The following is a 14,522-nucleotide window of genomic DNA, read 5'->3' as shown; positions in this document are numbered from 1 at the left end:
CATCATGATCATCCCCCCAGCCTAGGATGTTTTGGGCTTACTTAGACCAGAGACGATCTATGCCATGGTCAATGTACCATCTGGTCTTAACAGTATTCTGGCTTCTGTCTAGCCTGCACGTCCTCCTGCTTAATACTTTTTATTTAGTAACCACTTGAAATTCCAATGCAGAGCTTTCTTTCCTGCAGTGTTGTGTCTTTTTTATTGTGAACCTGAGAGCAGGGACTGTCTTACTACTGATATAAGATACCCATTTCTTTCATCTCAACCCTGCACCTTCAGCAGTGCTAAGAAGAATAAGTCCCCTTTGAGCATTATTACAGGGTGGGAAAGAGGATGCGAATTTAGAAGTGCAGGCATGGGGGTGGTAGAATAGGAAGTTTTTTCCTCTCTCTGTCTCATCTTTTTGAAAGCCCACATCACCACACACTCGTGATTAGATAACAGAAGGTACAGAGCCATGTCTCACACTATTTGCTTAATTATCCATGCTTCTAGAATAATTAACAACTATGTTTATACACATCATTCCAGCAACTGCAGTTCTTACAGGACTTTGGCCATAAGGCTATTATTCAATATGGTTTTTTTGCCAATTATTTTTATAGATTTTCCAAAGTTTAACCCAATTATACAAATTATACCCAAAATAAAAGCAGTATATTGCTAGTTCAGTGGCTGCTGATTTATAAATGGTACATTAGTCTAACTGAACTGGCAATATTTTGCCTTTTTATTCTGTGATAGGCCAGTTTATTGATTCCACATATTTGCAAACTACAAACTCTAAAAGTGAAATGTGCTTAACATATTAAGAATTATTCACTATCAAAACTGTACTTGTAACAGAAACTATCTTTTGAATATAAGTTCTGGGGGTGGTGGTACTATTACCACAATGCATTAGATGTGGTTTTATCACATTATTTTTCTCCAGAAATTAATCAAAATAAAGTTCTTATCCAACTGAAAGGCAACTTTTCTTTCCCATGGTTATAGAATATATCATATCTGCCCTCTGCTGGAGAGTTCCATTTATATGCAAACAGATAACACACTCGGGAGCAAACAACGTACAGTGGTACCTCGGGTTACATACGCTTCAGGTTACATACGCTTCAGGTTACAGACTCTGCTAACCCAGAAATAGTGCTTCAGGTTAAGAACTTTGATTCAGGATGAGAACAGAAATGAGAACAGTGCTCCGGCGGCTCGGCAGCAGCAGGAGGCCCCATTAGCTAAAGTGGAGCTTCAGGTTAAGAACAGTTTCAGGTTAAGAACGGACCTCCAGAACGAATTAAGTACTTAACCTGAGGTACCACTGTATAATGCTGAAAACATATTTATGAACCACATGGGCAGATCCATGCTATACATTTAAAGCAGACTCAATGCATATTTAAAGCACAGGACTTCATGCAAGGAAACTCTAGTTTGTTATGGGTGCTGGGAAAGGTAGCTCTGAAGGCTGCAGCATGCAGGGTGGGAAGTTTAATTCTTTTCCTCACCCACTAATCCTGATGCCAATTGCCTCCCTGCCAAACCTCCATGGGAACTTTCCTTCTGAAGCTAATAGCAGCAAATGTGGGAGGCGGGATTTCATTGGGATCGCAGCAGAGAAGAAAATGGCAAATGCTCCCTCCCCATTAGCTGTGGCCCTCATGTCAATCAGGCCCTATCCACCTGCTATTAATGTATAGATTATCTATGAGCAGATTAACACAAGGCTTGCACTTGCCCACCAGTTTAGGAAATTATGCTTGTAAGAAGCAACCATTAAATTGAGCAGATAAGTGTGGATATTGCTGTAAACTGGGATGGAAGGGAATACTCTAGATGTCATCTGAGGGGTCTCTCAGGGCCCTGCAATTCTTGGTTGTAAGACTGAGCTTTGTTCAGAAGAGGGTTAATAGGAACATGCACAACAAACAGAGATTGGTTTACGGTGACAGTGCAGTGATCAACGAGTCATGGCTTCCCCAAAGAATCCTGGAAATGTAGTTTGTTAAGGGTGTTGAGAGTTGTTAGGAGGATCCTGTTCCCCAAAGAGAGCTATAATTCCCAAAATGGTTTAGCAATTAATCCCTTTTCCCAAGGTCCTCTTAGAATTGAAGCAGGGACAGAGATAATGTATCCAAACAATTCCCAGCTTCCATAACAAAGTATGCTTCCCAAGATTCTTGGCTGTTAAAAATGGTTTAATACTGCTTTCAGTGTATAGTGCAGACAGGGCCCCTATATGTCAGAAATAAAGTTTCTGTCCTAGCCACACCTTCTCAGTGGCATGATATTTTTATGGGGATGGAATGATTGGTGTGTTTTTACAGAATCTTCAAGGGAACCACCCTCCCTTGCCATCCGAAGTGGTTTCGTCCAGAAAAAGGTTTGCAGCAAAGTGAGAAATTGGCCTAAAAAATAGAAACTAAGGGAACCACAGTAATCATCCAACTAGAAGAGCTTTTCTAATAATTTTATTGGGACGGGGGGAAGCTGTTATCCTCACGTTTCTACTCCTCTCGTGGTTATCTCCAGATAAGCACGGCTCGCGTAAAAAGAGAAAATGTGATGGCAAAACAAAATTAAATAAATATAAATCCAGCCAATATAAACACATGGTGCATTACTTAACTGCCTTGGCTTGATGTGCCTGCATGGGATTGGTTGTTCCAGGGGGCAGTAAATGGACTCATGATCTGAGCTGGCAACCTGCACATTACCAGCAAGTAGGAGACATAGACGATTACGCTAAAAGAGCCTCTAGTGTTTAAGGTACAATGCAGTATAGCAGACATATAAAACCTAGTGTCGTGGTAAATATCTATATTACAGGACTCAGCATGATCCCACCAGGGATTGCTATTGCATTTGTGGCTTAGTGCAGGACAAAAGGGCTGAGCAAACAAAGCACATTGTTATTGCACATGTGAACATAAATATAAGTGACTCGTATATAAAATGTGGGAGGGCAAAGCTGAGCCTGGTATATTAAGAACAGTTGTGGAGTGACAAATGTGCTCAAAACCATGATCTTATACATATTTCCTGGATTGCATCCTTCTTTGTTCTCTTTAGTTTAGTCCCAGGAACTGTTCTGGGCTTGACAATCACTGCATCTCACTGTTTTCATAATGCTGTAAAGTGTTTTCATAATGCTGGAGATCTTGATGTTGTCCCTAGACATGAGAAGAGTAAGGCTGTTGTAATCCAGGGCACATTTACTTCCAAATAAATATACACATCACTGAGATTCACAGAAAAGAAACCATAAAGCACAACTTCTGTCAAACACTCTACTACCAAGACAGAGGAAGCTGTGCCTTGTGAAATATTCCCACTTCTCTTAAAAAAACAACATAGTTCTTTTGGGGACTGAATCTGGGAATCTTAGACCATGATAATTCATGGGAAACATATGGGCACAGGCCATGAAAACTTCAAAAGGTAAAAAAGGGCATCTTTCACTGTGTTAGCAAAATTTTATTTTTAACTGGATTCCTTTGATCATTCAAAGGCAAGTCTCTGGGCTGGGTTCACTAAATCAAACAAACAGCACTTCAAAGCTATCACTGATGTGACTGTCTGTCTCTCTTCTCAAAGTTGCACGCCTTGATCATTCAAGGATCACAGCAAAAGTTGGGCAGGATGGGCTGCAGTTCAGCAGACCACCTGCTTTGCCAGGACTAGTTCAAGACTGGTTCCTGAGGCAAACCACAAAATGGCACTCCTCCTCCCCACCAGGGAAGACGTGGTGAGTGAAAATCTAAATCAGGAGCAGAGAGGATGGGATAAAGATCTGTGCTGGGATGTGTTGTCCCTGTGGATCCTGCCATCCAAGGCGGTCGCCTCACCTTGTCTCATGACTGGGCCGGCCCTGAGCTCTGCATATCTGCTCCAATTCCTGGCATCTCCAGGTGAGACTGAGCAAAAGATTCCTGCATTGCAGGGGGTTCAGTTGTTTCCCAAACAGCTGCTTTTGGACTACAATTCCACTCATCCCTGACCACTGGTCCTGCTAGCTAGGGATGATAGGAGTTGGGTCTGCAGCTGTTTTCGGAGTGCAAATTTGGGAAACACTGGGTGACCCTTGTGGTCCCTTCCAACTCTACAGTTCCACGGTCTGAAACCCCGGAAAGCTCCTGCCAGTAGAAGATGCTGAGTTCATAGGCGGACCAATGGTCCATTTCGTCTCCTCTGTCGCTGAATCTACTCTCCTGCTTTCTCACCGCGGCTACCTCGGAAAATCCCTTTCTCGACCTCTGAAATCTGGAGGCTGCCTATGCATAGTTGTCAACGTTTCCCTTTTTTAAAGGGAAATTCCCTTATTCCGAATAGGATTCCTCGCAAGAAAAGGGAAACGTTGACAGCTATGTGCCTATGCCCTGGAAGGAGAGGCACCCCGAAATAAAAGCACAGCCGAAACCCAAGGACGCGGAGGCGCAAGACCCGTTCCCCTCTCCCTCCGCCCACCGGCGCGGAATCCCCGATCCAAGGCCCGGCGAGCCGCCGCCGCCGCCGCCGCGCGCTTCCTGTTCCTCTGCGCCTCGCGAGACCGCGCCCCCTCCGTGCCCTACAAGGGGATTGGTGGAGGCGGCCTCGTACATTTGTCAACCTGGGCGAGTCTATTTAAAGCCTGCATTTTGCCGCCAGTGGCTTCTCGCCGCCTCTCGCTCCAGCGCCCCTCCAGCCGCAGAAGCGCCAGCATGTCCGACAAGCTGCCCTACAAAGTTGGTAAGGGAGCCTCGTTGCATGTTTTTGTGGGTTTTGATTGCTCTCTGTGCTTAAGGCCTGCAGAGAGCGAGCGAGCGAGAAAACTAGCGTGCTCCCGGTTTTCATCGGGGGTGGCTGGGCCTGGAATGGTGCGTTTTCTACCATGTTTCCCCCTCTCTCTTTTCTTCGTCGTGATGTTTTATAGGCAAATGATTTTTTTTGCACCGTTTTCATTGTTCTCGCTCCACTCCCGCAACCATTTTTTTAAAAAAGTAGAATTTGCAAATATTAATAATGATGCTGCTAAATGTTATTCCCCCCCCCCCCTAGCCCAGTTCTGGTGTGCAGGGAGGGCTTATTTTTTCTCTCCTTCCCGTAGTCCAAAATGGACTTTGGCTTAGCTGGGCTAGCGTGTAATTTCTGAGCAAACGCCATGTGGGCTCAGGAGAAAGGTCTGCTTCTGGGAAATGTAGTCCCTCTGATCATTCGGCAGAAGGTTTGTTTCCTGGTCGTGGAGCCGCGAGGACTGCATTTCCCAGAATGCTCTCGGGGACCATGCTGTCAAGCCGTCGCTGCTGCTTCCCTGCGTTAAGCACGCTGCAGGTTTCTATGAATCGCCCCTGCTTAGGGAGAAGCCTGACTATTTTGAAATACGTGGGTAGATCCGTCAGAGATAGAAGGGATTTTTGGAATTGGATAAGAAACCCACCCCGTTTCTCCAGTCGCGTACAATAAAATGTTTCGCAATGTCATAATCTGCTACCTTTGCAGAAGGAGCTTAAAACTAGGGCAGAGGCTTAAAGGGAAAGTTGTGCAATCGTATGACTACGTCAGAATATCAGGCTTTGATATACGTTAAGAAGATTCCCCCCCCATTTCTTTATAGTTTTAGTTTGGGCTTTTCCCATCTTGGCCTCTTCTAGAGATGCTTAGTGTATGATCTGAAGACATCTGAAACAATGATCGACAGGCAGAATGCCTGTCATGTGCTTAAATGAGAATGAAAAATGAAGCTATTGATGTACTGAGAAAATGTGGAAAAAATCTCTAGGTTTCACCATGCAAATCACTGGGATTCACTGTAGCGGGTCACCAAAATATCTTGCTACTCAGTTACAAGAATCTGACGTGTGCTAAAGTTAGCTATCTTATACCAAAGTGTGAAGATCTTAAAACTGCCCTTTCTCTATTTTCCATTCAATTATTGAAGTATCTGAAGTTTGGGTAGGGCAGGGGGGAAAACAAGACATCCCAGTTCTATTCAAGGTTAATGCTGGCATCCCAGTTACCCATTAAGCGGTTTGCATCAGCACTTTTGTTTCTCTGCCACTTCAAAGGCTTCATGTCACTTAGCTGATGCAACATTTGTCAGTCTTTTCTGGGTTCATTCCCACAAGAGTCTCTCATAAGATTATGACACACAGTGTAGTCAGGTAAGGTAAAGGTATAGGACCCCTGGATGCTTAAGTCCACTCAAAGGCAACTAAGGGGTGTGGCGTTCATCTCACTTCAGGCCTAGAGAGCCAGCATTTGTCCACAGACAGTTTTCCGGGACATGTGGCCAGCATGACTAAACTGCTTCTGTTGCATCGGAACACTGTGATGGAAGCCAGAGCGCACAGAAATGACGTTTACCTTCCCGCCGCAGCGGTACCTATTTATCTACTTGCACTGGTATGCTTTTGAAGTGCTAGGTTGGCAAAAGCTGGGGCAGAGCAACGGGAGCTCACTCTGTTGTGGGGATTCGAACTGCCAACCTTTCAATCAGTCAGGACCCCACTGTTTTTGGCCTTTGGTTTTGTGGCTTGGTCTAGCAGAAACAGGCACAGACAGAAGCCTCTGAACTACAAAGGGCAGCAAATGCTGCTGAGAAGACAAAATTATTTAGGTTAATGAAAGACCTATTTAGGTTAATGAAATACTAGTAAGTGCTTTCAGAAGACAACAAAGGTATTAACAGTGCCAAATCCTGCCTAAGGTTCTTTCATATGTTGTGATGAAATAGTGCCCAGTGGGATGGGTCAAAGTCGCAGATCATAGTGGGGCTGAAATGTGTCCACTGCCTCCCCCTACCCTCACCACCTACTCAAACCTTTGTTTCCTTAACATTTGAGTGCCCATTTATTCAACCACCTTGGTGAAGTCTTGGCTTATGGTTGCCAATTCTACTTACTGAATTATAGTTACTAGAAATCACTGCAAAGTGTGCTTGCCCTACTATACCATGGGGGTTGTTTGGTTTTTGATATATCCCTCCCATCTTTTAGTTCTAGCATCTGATGCAGCAATTTGCTAATGTCAAATTTATAGGGTGCTGTTAAGCTCCTGAGTAGCACTTCTGCAGGAGGAAAAGTTGACATTGCCATGCACATTCTTTTAAGAACATTCTTTTCAGGGTTTGTGGGTGGCGCTGTGGGTTAAACCACCGAGCCTAGGGCTTCCTGATCAGAAGGTCGGTGGTTCGAATCCCCGTGACGGGGTGAGCTCCCGTTGCTCGGTCCCAGCTCCTGCCAACCTAGCAGTTCAAAAGCACATCAAAGTGCAAGCAGATAAATAGGTACTGCTCTGGCGGGATGGTAAACGGTGTTTCCATGAGCTGCTCTGGTTTGCCAGAAGCGGCTTAGTCATGCTGGCCACATGACCCGGAAGCTGTATGACTGCTCCCTCGGCCAATAAAGCGAGATGAACGCCGCAACCCCAGAGTCATCCGCAACTGGACCTAATGGTCAGGGGTCCCTTTACCTTTTATATCTCCTTAGAACTAAGTCCGACTGATTCCAGTGGGGCTTCTTCCCAGGTCTGCAGCTTTACTAGATCCAGATCAGAGGTCCTTCTAGCTAGTATTGTTTTCAACAATAGCCAAGCGGGTGCCTCTACAAAGACAACAGGCAGGATACCTTGAACTTGGACAGGAGACAGAACCAAAGGAACTAGATGTGCACTCAAGATCTCTGCAGAAAAGAAATATGTGGGGTAACTTTATGAGATCTTACTTGCAGTGCACATATTCTTCTGTTCACTCTTTTGGATCATGTAGGCAGCAAGGTGTTTTAGTGCTGCAGATCTATATGGTCTTGGCCACACAGAATGACAGTAAAATGCATGCCCACCAATGTCAATGGTGGATGTATCATACTACCTTTAGCTTTTTTAGGAGCCAGCTTTTATTGTGGATGTTTGCACCTGAAAGGCTTTAAAATGGTATCTTCTTCATATATTTTATGAGATTTCTCTGAATATTTGTTTCCTGAGCTCTGTTGGCTGGCTGTCCCCTTCTTTTTAAAAAAGATTTTTAAAGATCTAAGTGCTTGGCAAATGCGTTTTCCTGTGTTTTCTGCAAGATTAGCATGTGGTGTAATACAAGCTAAGTGATGCTGTGTCATAAAGGTTTAATGTACCAATATTTGGAAAATGAAAGCTATATTTAGTTGCAAAGAACTTATGGCTGGGGTTTATCTTGCTCTTAGTTCTTTTAGAGCTGACAAATGCCCTCAGTCTTAAATGTATTCCTTGCAGAATGTTGCAGTTCCATGGAATGGTTCTCCCTCGGCCCTTATTCCAGAAGCACCTTGCTTCAAAGACTTTACAGAAGAAATTGCCTGGAAATGATGGTTTCTTGTAACTTAGTGAACATTACACCTAAATTGGATTACCTGTATATGATTTTTTATTTTTTATTATTTGTAAAACGGAGGTAGAATTTAATAAATCTCTTAGCATAGTAATACACAGTGTATGCATAAGCTCTTAACCAAAAGGTTTCAAGAGAAAATGAAGACTACTGCTCCTCTCTCCCAGCTGTTGCCAAATGTCTCTCTTGATAGCTTCATAGCAGTTGTGCTGCTGCTGCTGTTAGTGGAGAACCTGAATGAACTACAGTTTCATGAATGCCTGTTCCAACCACCTGTTACTCCTTATGCTTATAGCTGACATCAGCCTTGCAGAATGGGGTCGCAAGGCCCTTGAAATTGCTGAGAATGAGATGCCAGGGTTGATGAAGATGCGGGAGATGTACTCTGCAGCAAAGCCGCTGAAAGGTGCTCGGATTGCTGGCTGCCTACACATGACTGTTCAGACTGCAATTCTGATTGAAACTCTGGTGGCTCTGGGTGCGGAGGTAAGCATGTTTTGGATTCCTTCTTTAAGGAAAAGAGAGAAAGAAGGAACCACATTGTTGTTGGCTAAAGTAGAACAAAATGGCCCAGACAGTGTGTGTTCAATATTATTAAGAGAAATGGCAGAATAAAAAACAAAACACTTGAACTTGTTCTGAAAATTAACTTGTGTTTCCCTTAGTAAAGAGGACTACTGACCCATACCAAATGGAGCATTTTCATGCATCACGTTTAAGTAAAGCCACAGACTCTGAACACAGGTCTTTTGTAGGTATGGTTAGCCATTAAGAGTCAAAGTATAGTTGGAGTTGTGTAGCTGTTGAATAAATAGCCAGTGCAAGAGCCAGATCAGTACTGTGGCATGTGGTGTTTTTTTTTGGTTGGTTTTAAAAAAACTTTTTGCCCCTCCTGCAGCTCCAATCCCACTTTTGGGCTTCTTCTGCCCTGGCTATTTGTTAAACAAAAAAACAGGTGGACCAATTTGGCAGCCTCTAGATGTTGATTGGCTGCAGTTCCCATCATTCTTGACGATAGGCTGGCTAGGGTGAGTGAACGTTGGAGTATGACAACTGGAGGGCACCAGGTTAGGCAAGGCTGAGCTAGGCAATATTGAACACTTGGAGTTTGTTCCTGATCATGCTTCAGAGCAGTCATAGTTGGCACTGAGGAAGCACATTGGGGAGTACCTCATTAGAGCAGCAGCGCTGGCTATAGGGATTTAGACCTGCCGTTGTTTTTCTGGTGTAATGGAAGTTCCATCTCCCATAAGGATTCTAGCAGTGGTAAGAATAGATTTTCCTCCCCACCTGAAGTGTAGGCTGAGAGCAAGCATTAGTCATTAGACACATTGAAATTGAAGACGTTGTGGTCATTGATTCCAATAGGTCTGCTATGAGTTTGACTTTGAATACCACCCGCAGTTTGCTGGGGGATTGCATGTGATTGAGAATTCCATTCACCTGCAACCCAGTTTGCGCAGAGGTATATTTAGATGCCAACTTCCCAGTATTGCTATCATGTTGTTGACTGCCCACTCAACCCAAGAAGAAGCAAATCCGAAAAAGGACATAGAATTCAATTTCATATCAGGTTAATAAAATCTTGATTGGACCTTGAAAAGGGGGGGGGGACATCCACATTGTAACATTGTAAGTTAGCTCTATTCAAAACTTCAGTTACATCCTGATATTTAGCAGATGCATTTTAGAAAGGTTTTCTTTCGATGCGGGTAATGGTTCCCAAATCTGATTAAGCCTCAATTTGTAAATAATTGTTTCCTGTTTCTTTAAGCTGTTTTGCCTTTTAAATGAAACATGCAACAGCTAGCTTCAGGGAAGTAGAAAGGGTTTGGACTTGCTTTGTTATCTCTGTAGAGGAAGGTGGGGAAAAACCCCTTATGGTTTCTGGATATATTTTGATTTCTTTTGCAGGTGCAGTGGTCCAGCTGCAATATTTTCTCCACCCAGGATCATGCTGCTGCAGCTATTGCCAAAACCGGGGTTCCTGGTAATATGTTGCTTTGATAACACTTTAACTCATGTCTGTTTCTTTTGCTCGGTCCAGCCCAATGACTATCAAATAATGTAGCGTAGAGGGGTGAATTTGCCAGGCTAGCACCAGAGCAGAAGAAATGCGCCTGAGAGTGATTTCTCATTCTGAATGCAGTGCTGACAAGGCAAAATTCTTTTGGTGTATCATCCTAGCAAAGAAAAACTGTTGGTGAGAAATGGCTAAGCAGGCTGCTGATTATAGTTCATCAAAAAGAATGAAAACGTACATCGGGGTACGGAATCTGCAGCCCAGGAACCAAATGCAGCCCTTAGGGCATCGCCAACTGGCCCTAAGACTCTCCCCACTGCTACACCCCTCACTGACCCAATTCAACCCCCAAGTATTTTGCCTGGCTGGAGTGTGTCTTGGACTCTGATAATGACTTATTTGCCAGGATGGAGGACAGAGGTGGTGTGTGTGTGTGTGTGTGTGTAGAAACTAGCCTACTGTACAAAGGTAAAATTTACACTCATTGCTTCCCCACTGTTGCCCTGCCTACCACTGGCAAGTGGTCCTTGGAAGGTTGCTCAGAAGGAAATGCATCCCTAGCGGTGAAAAATGTTCCTCACTCTTGATGTAGGTCAGGGGTCGGCAAAGTTTTTGTGGCTTGGACCGGTTCACGGTCCCGCAGACGCTGCGGTGGGCCGGAGTGTGTGCACGCACTCATACGCAAGCACTATTTCCTGTGCTCCTTCCGGCGTGGAGAAGGTGTGCACAGCTTCCCATTGGCTGCAGGAGCTTCCCGCAGCCAATGCGAAGCCAGCCAGCATCGTGGAAGGCAGTCCCCGCTCTGCTCCAGGCCGGTTTAGCGCGGTGCACAGGAGCTGACTGAGCGGGCAGCGGTGGTCCATGGGCCAGTTAAATGACCCCCATGGGCCTTAGGTTGCCGACCCCTGATGTAGGTTATAAGGTGGAGGATAAAAGTAGCTCTCTAAGTACAGAAAGCTTACCCTAAGGAGTATGCTACTCTTGACGATGCAGTGTTGTGGCTTTGAAGATTGTACATTCTGTTTAGGAGTCCTGGGTCCTGACTATTTGCTTGAATATACTGTATAGTGAGAACCCCCTGCTCCCTCTTTGAATGATCTCATTGTATGAAGTCTACTTAACTGTTGATATCTGTTACTGGATAGGGGCTTAGATAAAGTGGTCTGATGTTTTCTAGTGCTGCATGTTGGACAATAAGAACACGTCAATGTATTTAAGGATATCTTGGGAATTTCAGCAGGTGCATCTTTGCTTACCTTTGCAAGAGAGTGTCAAACTTCACTTGTCCAAATTGCCTCTTCTATACAACCAAGAAAGGTACAATCCTCTATCCTAGATGGAGACTTATGAGAAATGGAGAAATTCCAGATATCTAGTTGCTCCCTATTCAGTAGTAGGTGCAGCAGCTTTTATTTTATTTTTTAAAAAAGAAAATTATGATCCTCCCCAGTTCTAATTTGGTTGCTTAAGGCTACAATCCTTAACACACTTTCTAGGAAATAAATCCTACTGATCTCAATGAAACCTTCAAGTAAACATGGTTAGGATTGTACTGCAAGTTAGTAATGACTTAAGTCTCACAGGTTTAAATTGGGATAAAATATGTCTTTCTGGGATCTAACCTGCTGATTATGCATCCTATGGGCTTCGTTATAGGCCTCAAAATGTGGAAACATGTGCATCACACCAAAACTAGCAAATTCATTGCAGCATAAGTTGGTGAACCAGACTCTAGTCCATAAGAAGTTTTAAGGCCACAATACAATTGTTTAGTTTTCAAGTTGCTGCAAGACTTTTGTTGTGTTTGCTGCAACAGGCTTAGGCATGGCTGCTAGTCTGGAAGATGTCAAGGCATGTATTTTGGAGGATGAACACTCTGCCTGCAGAAGTGTGAGTCTTAAGAGTTGACGTGTGGAGTGAGGAAAGCCAAAGGGATGTCAACAATGCTCAATAACTCTGTATATCATTTTCATGGAAAAGCTGAGATCTTCTTTAGTTGAAGATAACATAGCCAATCTGCCCCTACCTCCTTCACACCTTTCCTCCAAACCACACCTTTTCCCATCTTCATACCTGCTGATGCTACACCTAAGTAAGTGTTTATGAAATTTAAGTATACGTACTGCCCCTCTCTCTGTTGCCTCCACAATGCCAATTTAGATTGCAAGCTACTCAGGGCATGGACCTCTCTTTCTGTTGCTCTGTGACAGTATGGCATGAAGAGCACCAGCGTGTGAATGTATAAGAAACTGATGGATTCTGATTAAGGTCTTTAATGTGCATGATTAAGCGGTAAACTCTGAGTACTGGGAATGTATAAGTGATAATGGAATAACGCTGGTGGCATTTAAAGAAGCTCTGTAACAACACAAGAAATATTGTAAAAGGCAAAATAGAAGTGGGGGTAGGCATAAAGGCAATAGCAAAATTTGGAAATGTGTAATTAAAGAAGTTAGAATTCGGATGATTGGCAGAGAGGCCGAAGGAAGTCAAAAATGGAAAATTTAATAGAAGTTGTAATGTGGCATGAATGTATGGAAAATCAATAAAATATAATTAAAAAAAAAGATTAAGCGGTAAACTCTGCTTCCCTGTTCAGCTGTAATTATTTTGATTTCCAGTTGTTTATGCAGAGATGAGTTTCTTGTTGCTTCAAGGGAAGATTGCTGATACAACTACCAGGATAGCACATCTTTTCATTTAGCTCTTGAAACTGCATTCAGTTGAGTGTAGCTGACTTGACTATTAACTTAAGTCTTTTAATTACCTTTCTGTTTAATTACCTCTGTGTTTTAATTGCCTCTCTGTTTTGACTTGTGCCTAGTGTTTGCCTGGAAGGGAGAAACAGATGAGGAATACATATGGTGCATTGAGCAGACCCTCTATTTTAAGGATGGGCAGCCCTTGAACATGATTCTTGACGATGGTGGAGACCTCACCAACTTGGTCCACACAAAATATCCACAGTTGTTGAAAGGTAATATATGTGGTCTTGCATAAACATTTAAAATATGTAAAGCGCAATGTAAGAATGAAGGAAGCTGCTCTCCCGGTATGCCCCATGGAGAGCCTCAAGGTCCATAAATAGCAACACCCTAGTGGTCCCGGATCCTAAGGAAGTTAGATTAGCTTCAACCAAGGCCTTTTCAACTCTGGCTCCGGCCTGGTGGAACGCTCTGCCTCATGTGACCAGGGCCCTGCAGGATCTGATTTCTTTCCGCAGGGCCTGTAAGACAGAGTTGTTCCGCCTGGCCTTTGGCATGGAGCCAATTTGATTCCCTCCCTCTCTTTCTTTTTCCTTTTTCCTTTCTCCTCCTGTGATGAGGCTGCATTTTAATATTTTAATGTTGTATTTTAATCTTGTTTTTAAGTTGTATTCATTCAACTTGTTTTTATTATTGCTTGTTAGCTGCCCTTGGCTGGGGAGGGCGGGGTATAAATAATAATAATAATAATAATAATAATAATAATAATAATAATAATAATTATTATTATTATTATTATTAATACAGATCCAAACATTGTCCCACCAAGCTCAGTTTTGTCTAAACTGACTGGCAGTGACTCCCCAGGGTTTCAGATGGGGAACATTGCCAACCCTATCTGGAGATGAGACCTTCAGCATGCAAAGCACTTATGCTACCACTGAGCTGTTGCCCTTCCTCCTTGAAAGTCTCTAGATAGTTCCCTTCCACTATATCATGCACATAATGCAATGTGATTGAGGAATGCTATCCAGAGGCACTGTGTGCACTGACCTAATTAGCAATTCTTTCCACTTGAAATTGGTAGAAAAGGTTATACAAATCAGGCCATCATGCATACGGGCCTCCAGGGAGGGAGTCCACATGATACTACTTCAGGTGTATAGTGGGTTGGATGTGTTCATGCTACAGCACCACTGAGTCACTATCTAGGTAAGTATCTGAACTATCTTGGCAAGTAAAGAGGAGCCCTTTCTACACTTGCCTGCTTTTTGTAAGATTTTGCAGACTAGTAACTTCTGGGTGCTTTGTAGCATGGCTGAGTTAATCTTAACTATGGCTTGCTGAAGCAAGCCAACGCCATGAACTGTGCTTTGGAGCAGACTTGTTTCAACAATTCATAGTTAAGCCTACCCACAATTTGTCTAGGTTTGGATGCTTCAGCAAGCTGCAGTTA

At 43.5% G+C, this 14,522-nt stretch overlaps 1 protein-coding gene across 1 annotated transcript in view; it reads left to right on the top strand.

Moving 5' to 3' along the window:
* The first annotated feature begins 4,607 nt into the window (after window positions 1–4,607).
* The window catches only part of AHCY (adenosylhomocysteinase), a 29,789-nt gene continuing 19,874 nt past the window's right edge, over window positions 4,608–14,522 (top strand). Inside the window, exons 1-4 of the mRNA XM_053393952.1 lie at window positions 4,608–4,728; window positions 8,634–8,824; window positions 10,253–10,328; window positions 13,186–13,338. Coding sequence (XP_053249927.1) covers window positions 4,701–4,728; window positions 8,634–8,824; window positions 10,253–10,328; window positions 13,186–13,338 — 448 coding nt within the window. The 5' untranslated portion in view covers window positions 4,608–4,700. The remainder of the gene's footprint in view (window positions 4,729–8,633; window positions 8,825–10,252; window positions 10,329–13,185; window positions 13,339–14,522) is intronic.

The sequence above is a fragment of the Podarcis raffonei genome, chromosome 6 (assembly GCF_027172205.1).
Source record: "Podarcis raffonei isolate rPodRaf1 chromosome 6, rPodRaf1.pri, whole genome shotgun sequence".
Classification (NCBI taxonomy): Eukaryota; Metazoa; Chordata; class Lepidosauria; order Squamata; family Lacertidae; genus Podarcis; species Podarcis raffonei.
The sequence above is the reverse complement of the archived record's forward strand: the minus strand, read 5'-3'. Positions and strand labels throughout refer to the sequence as shown.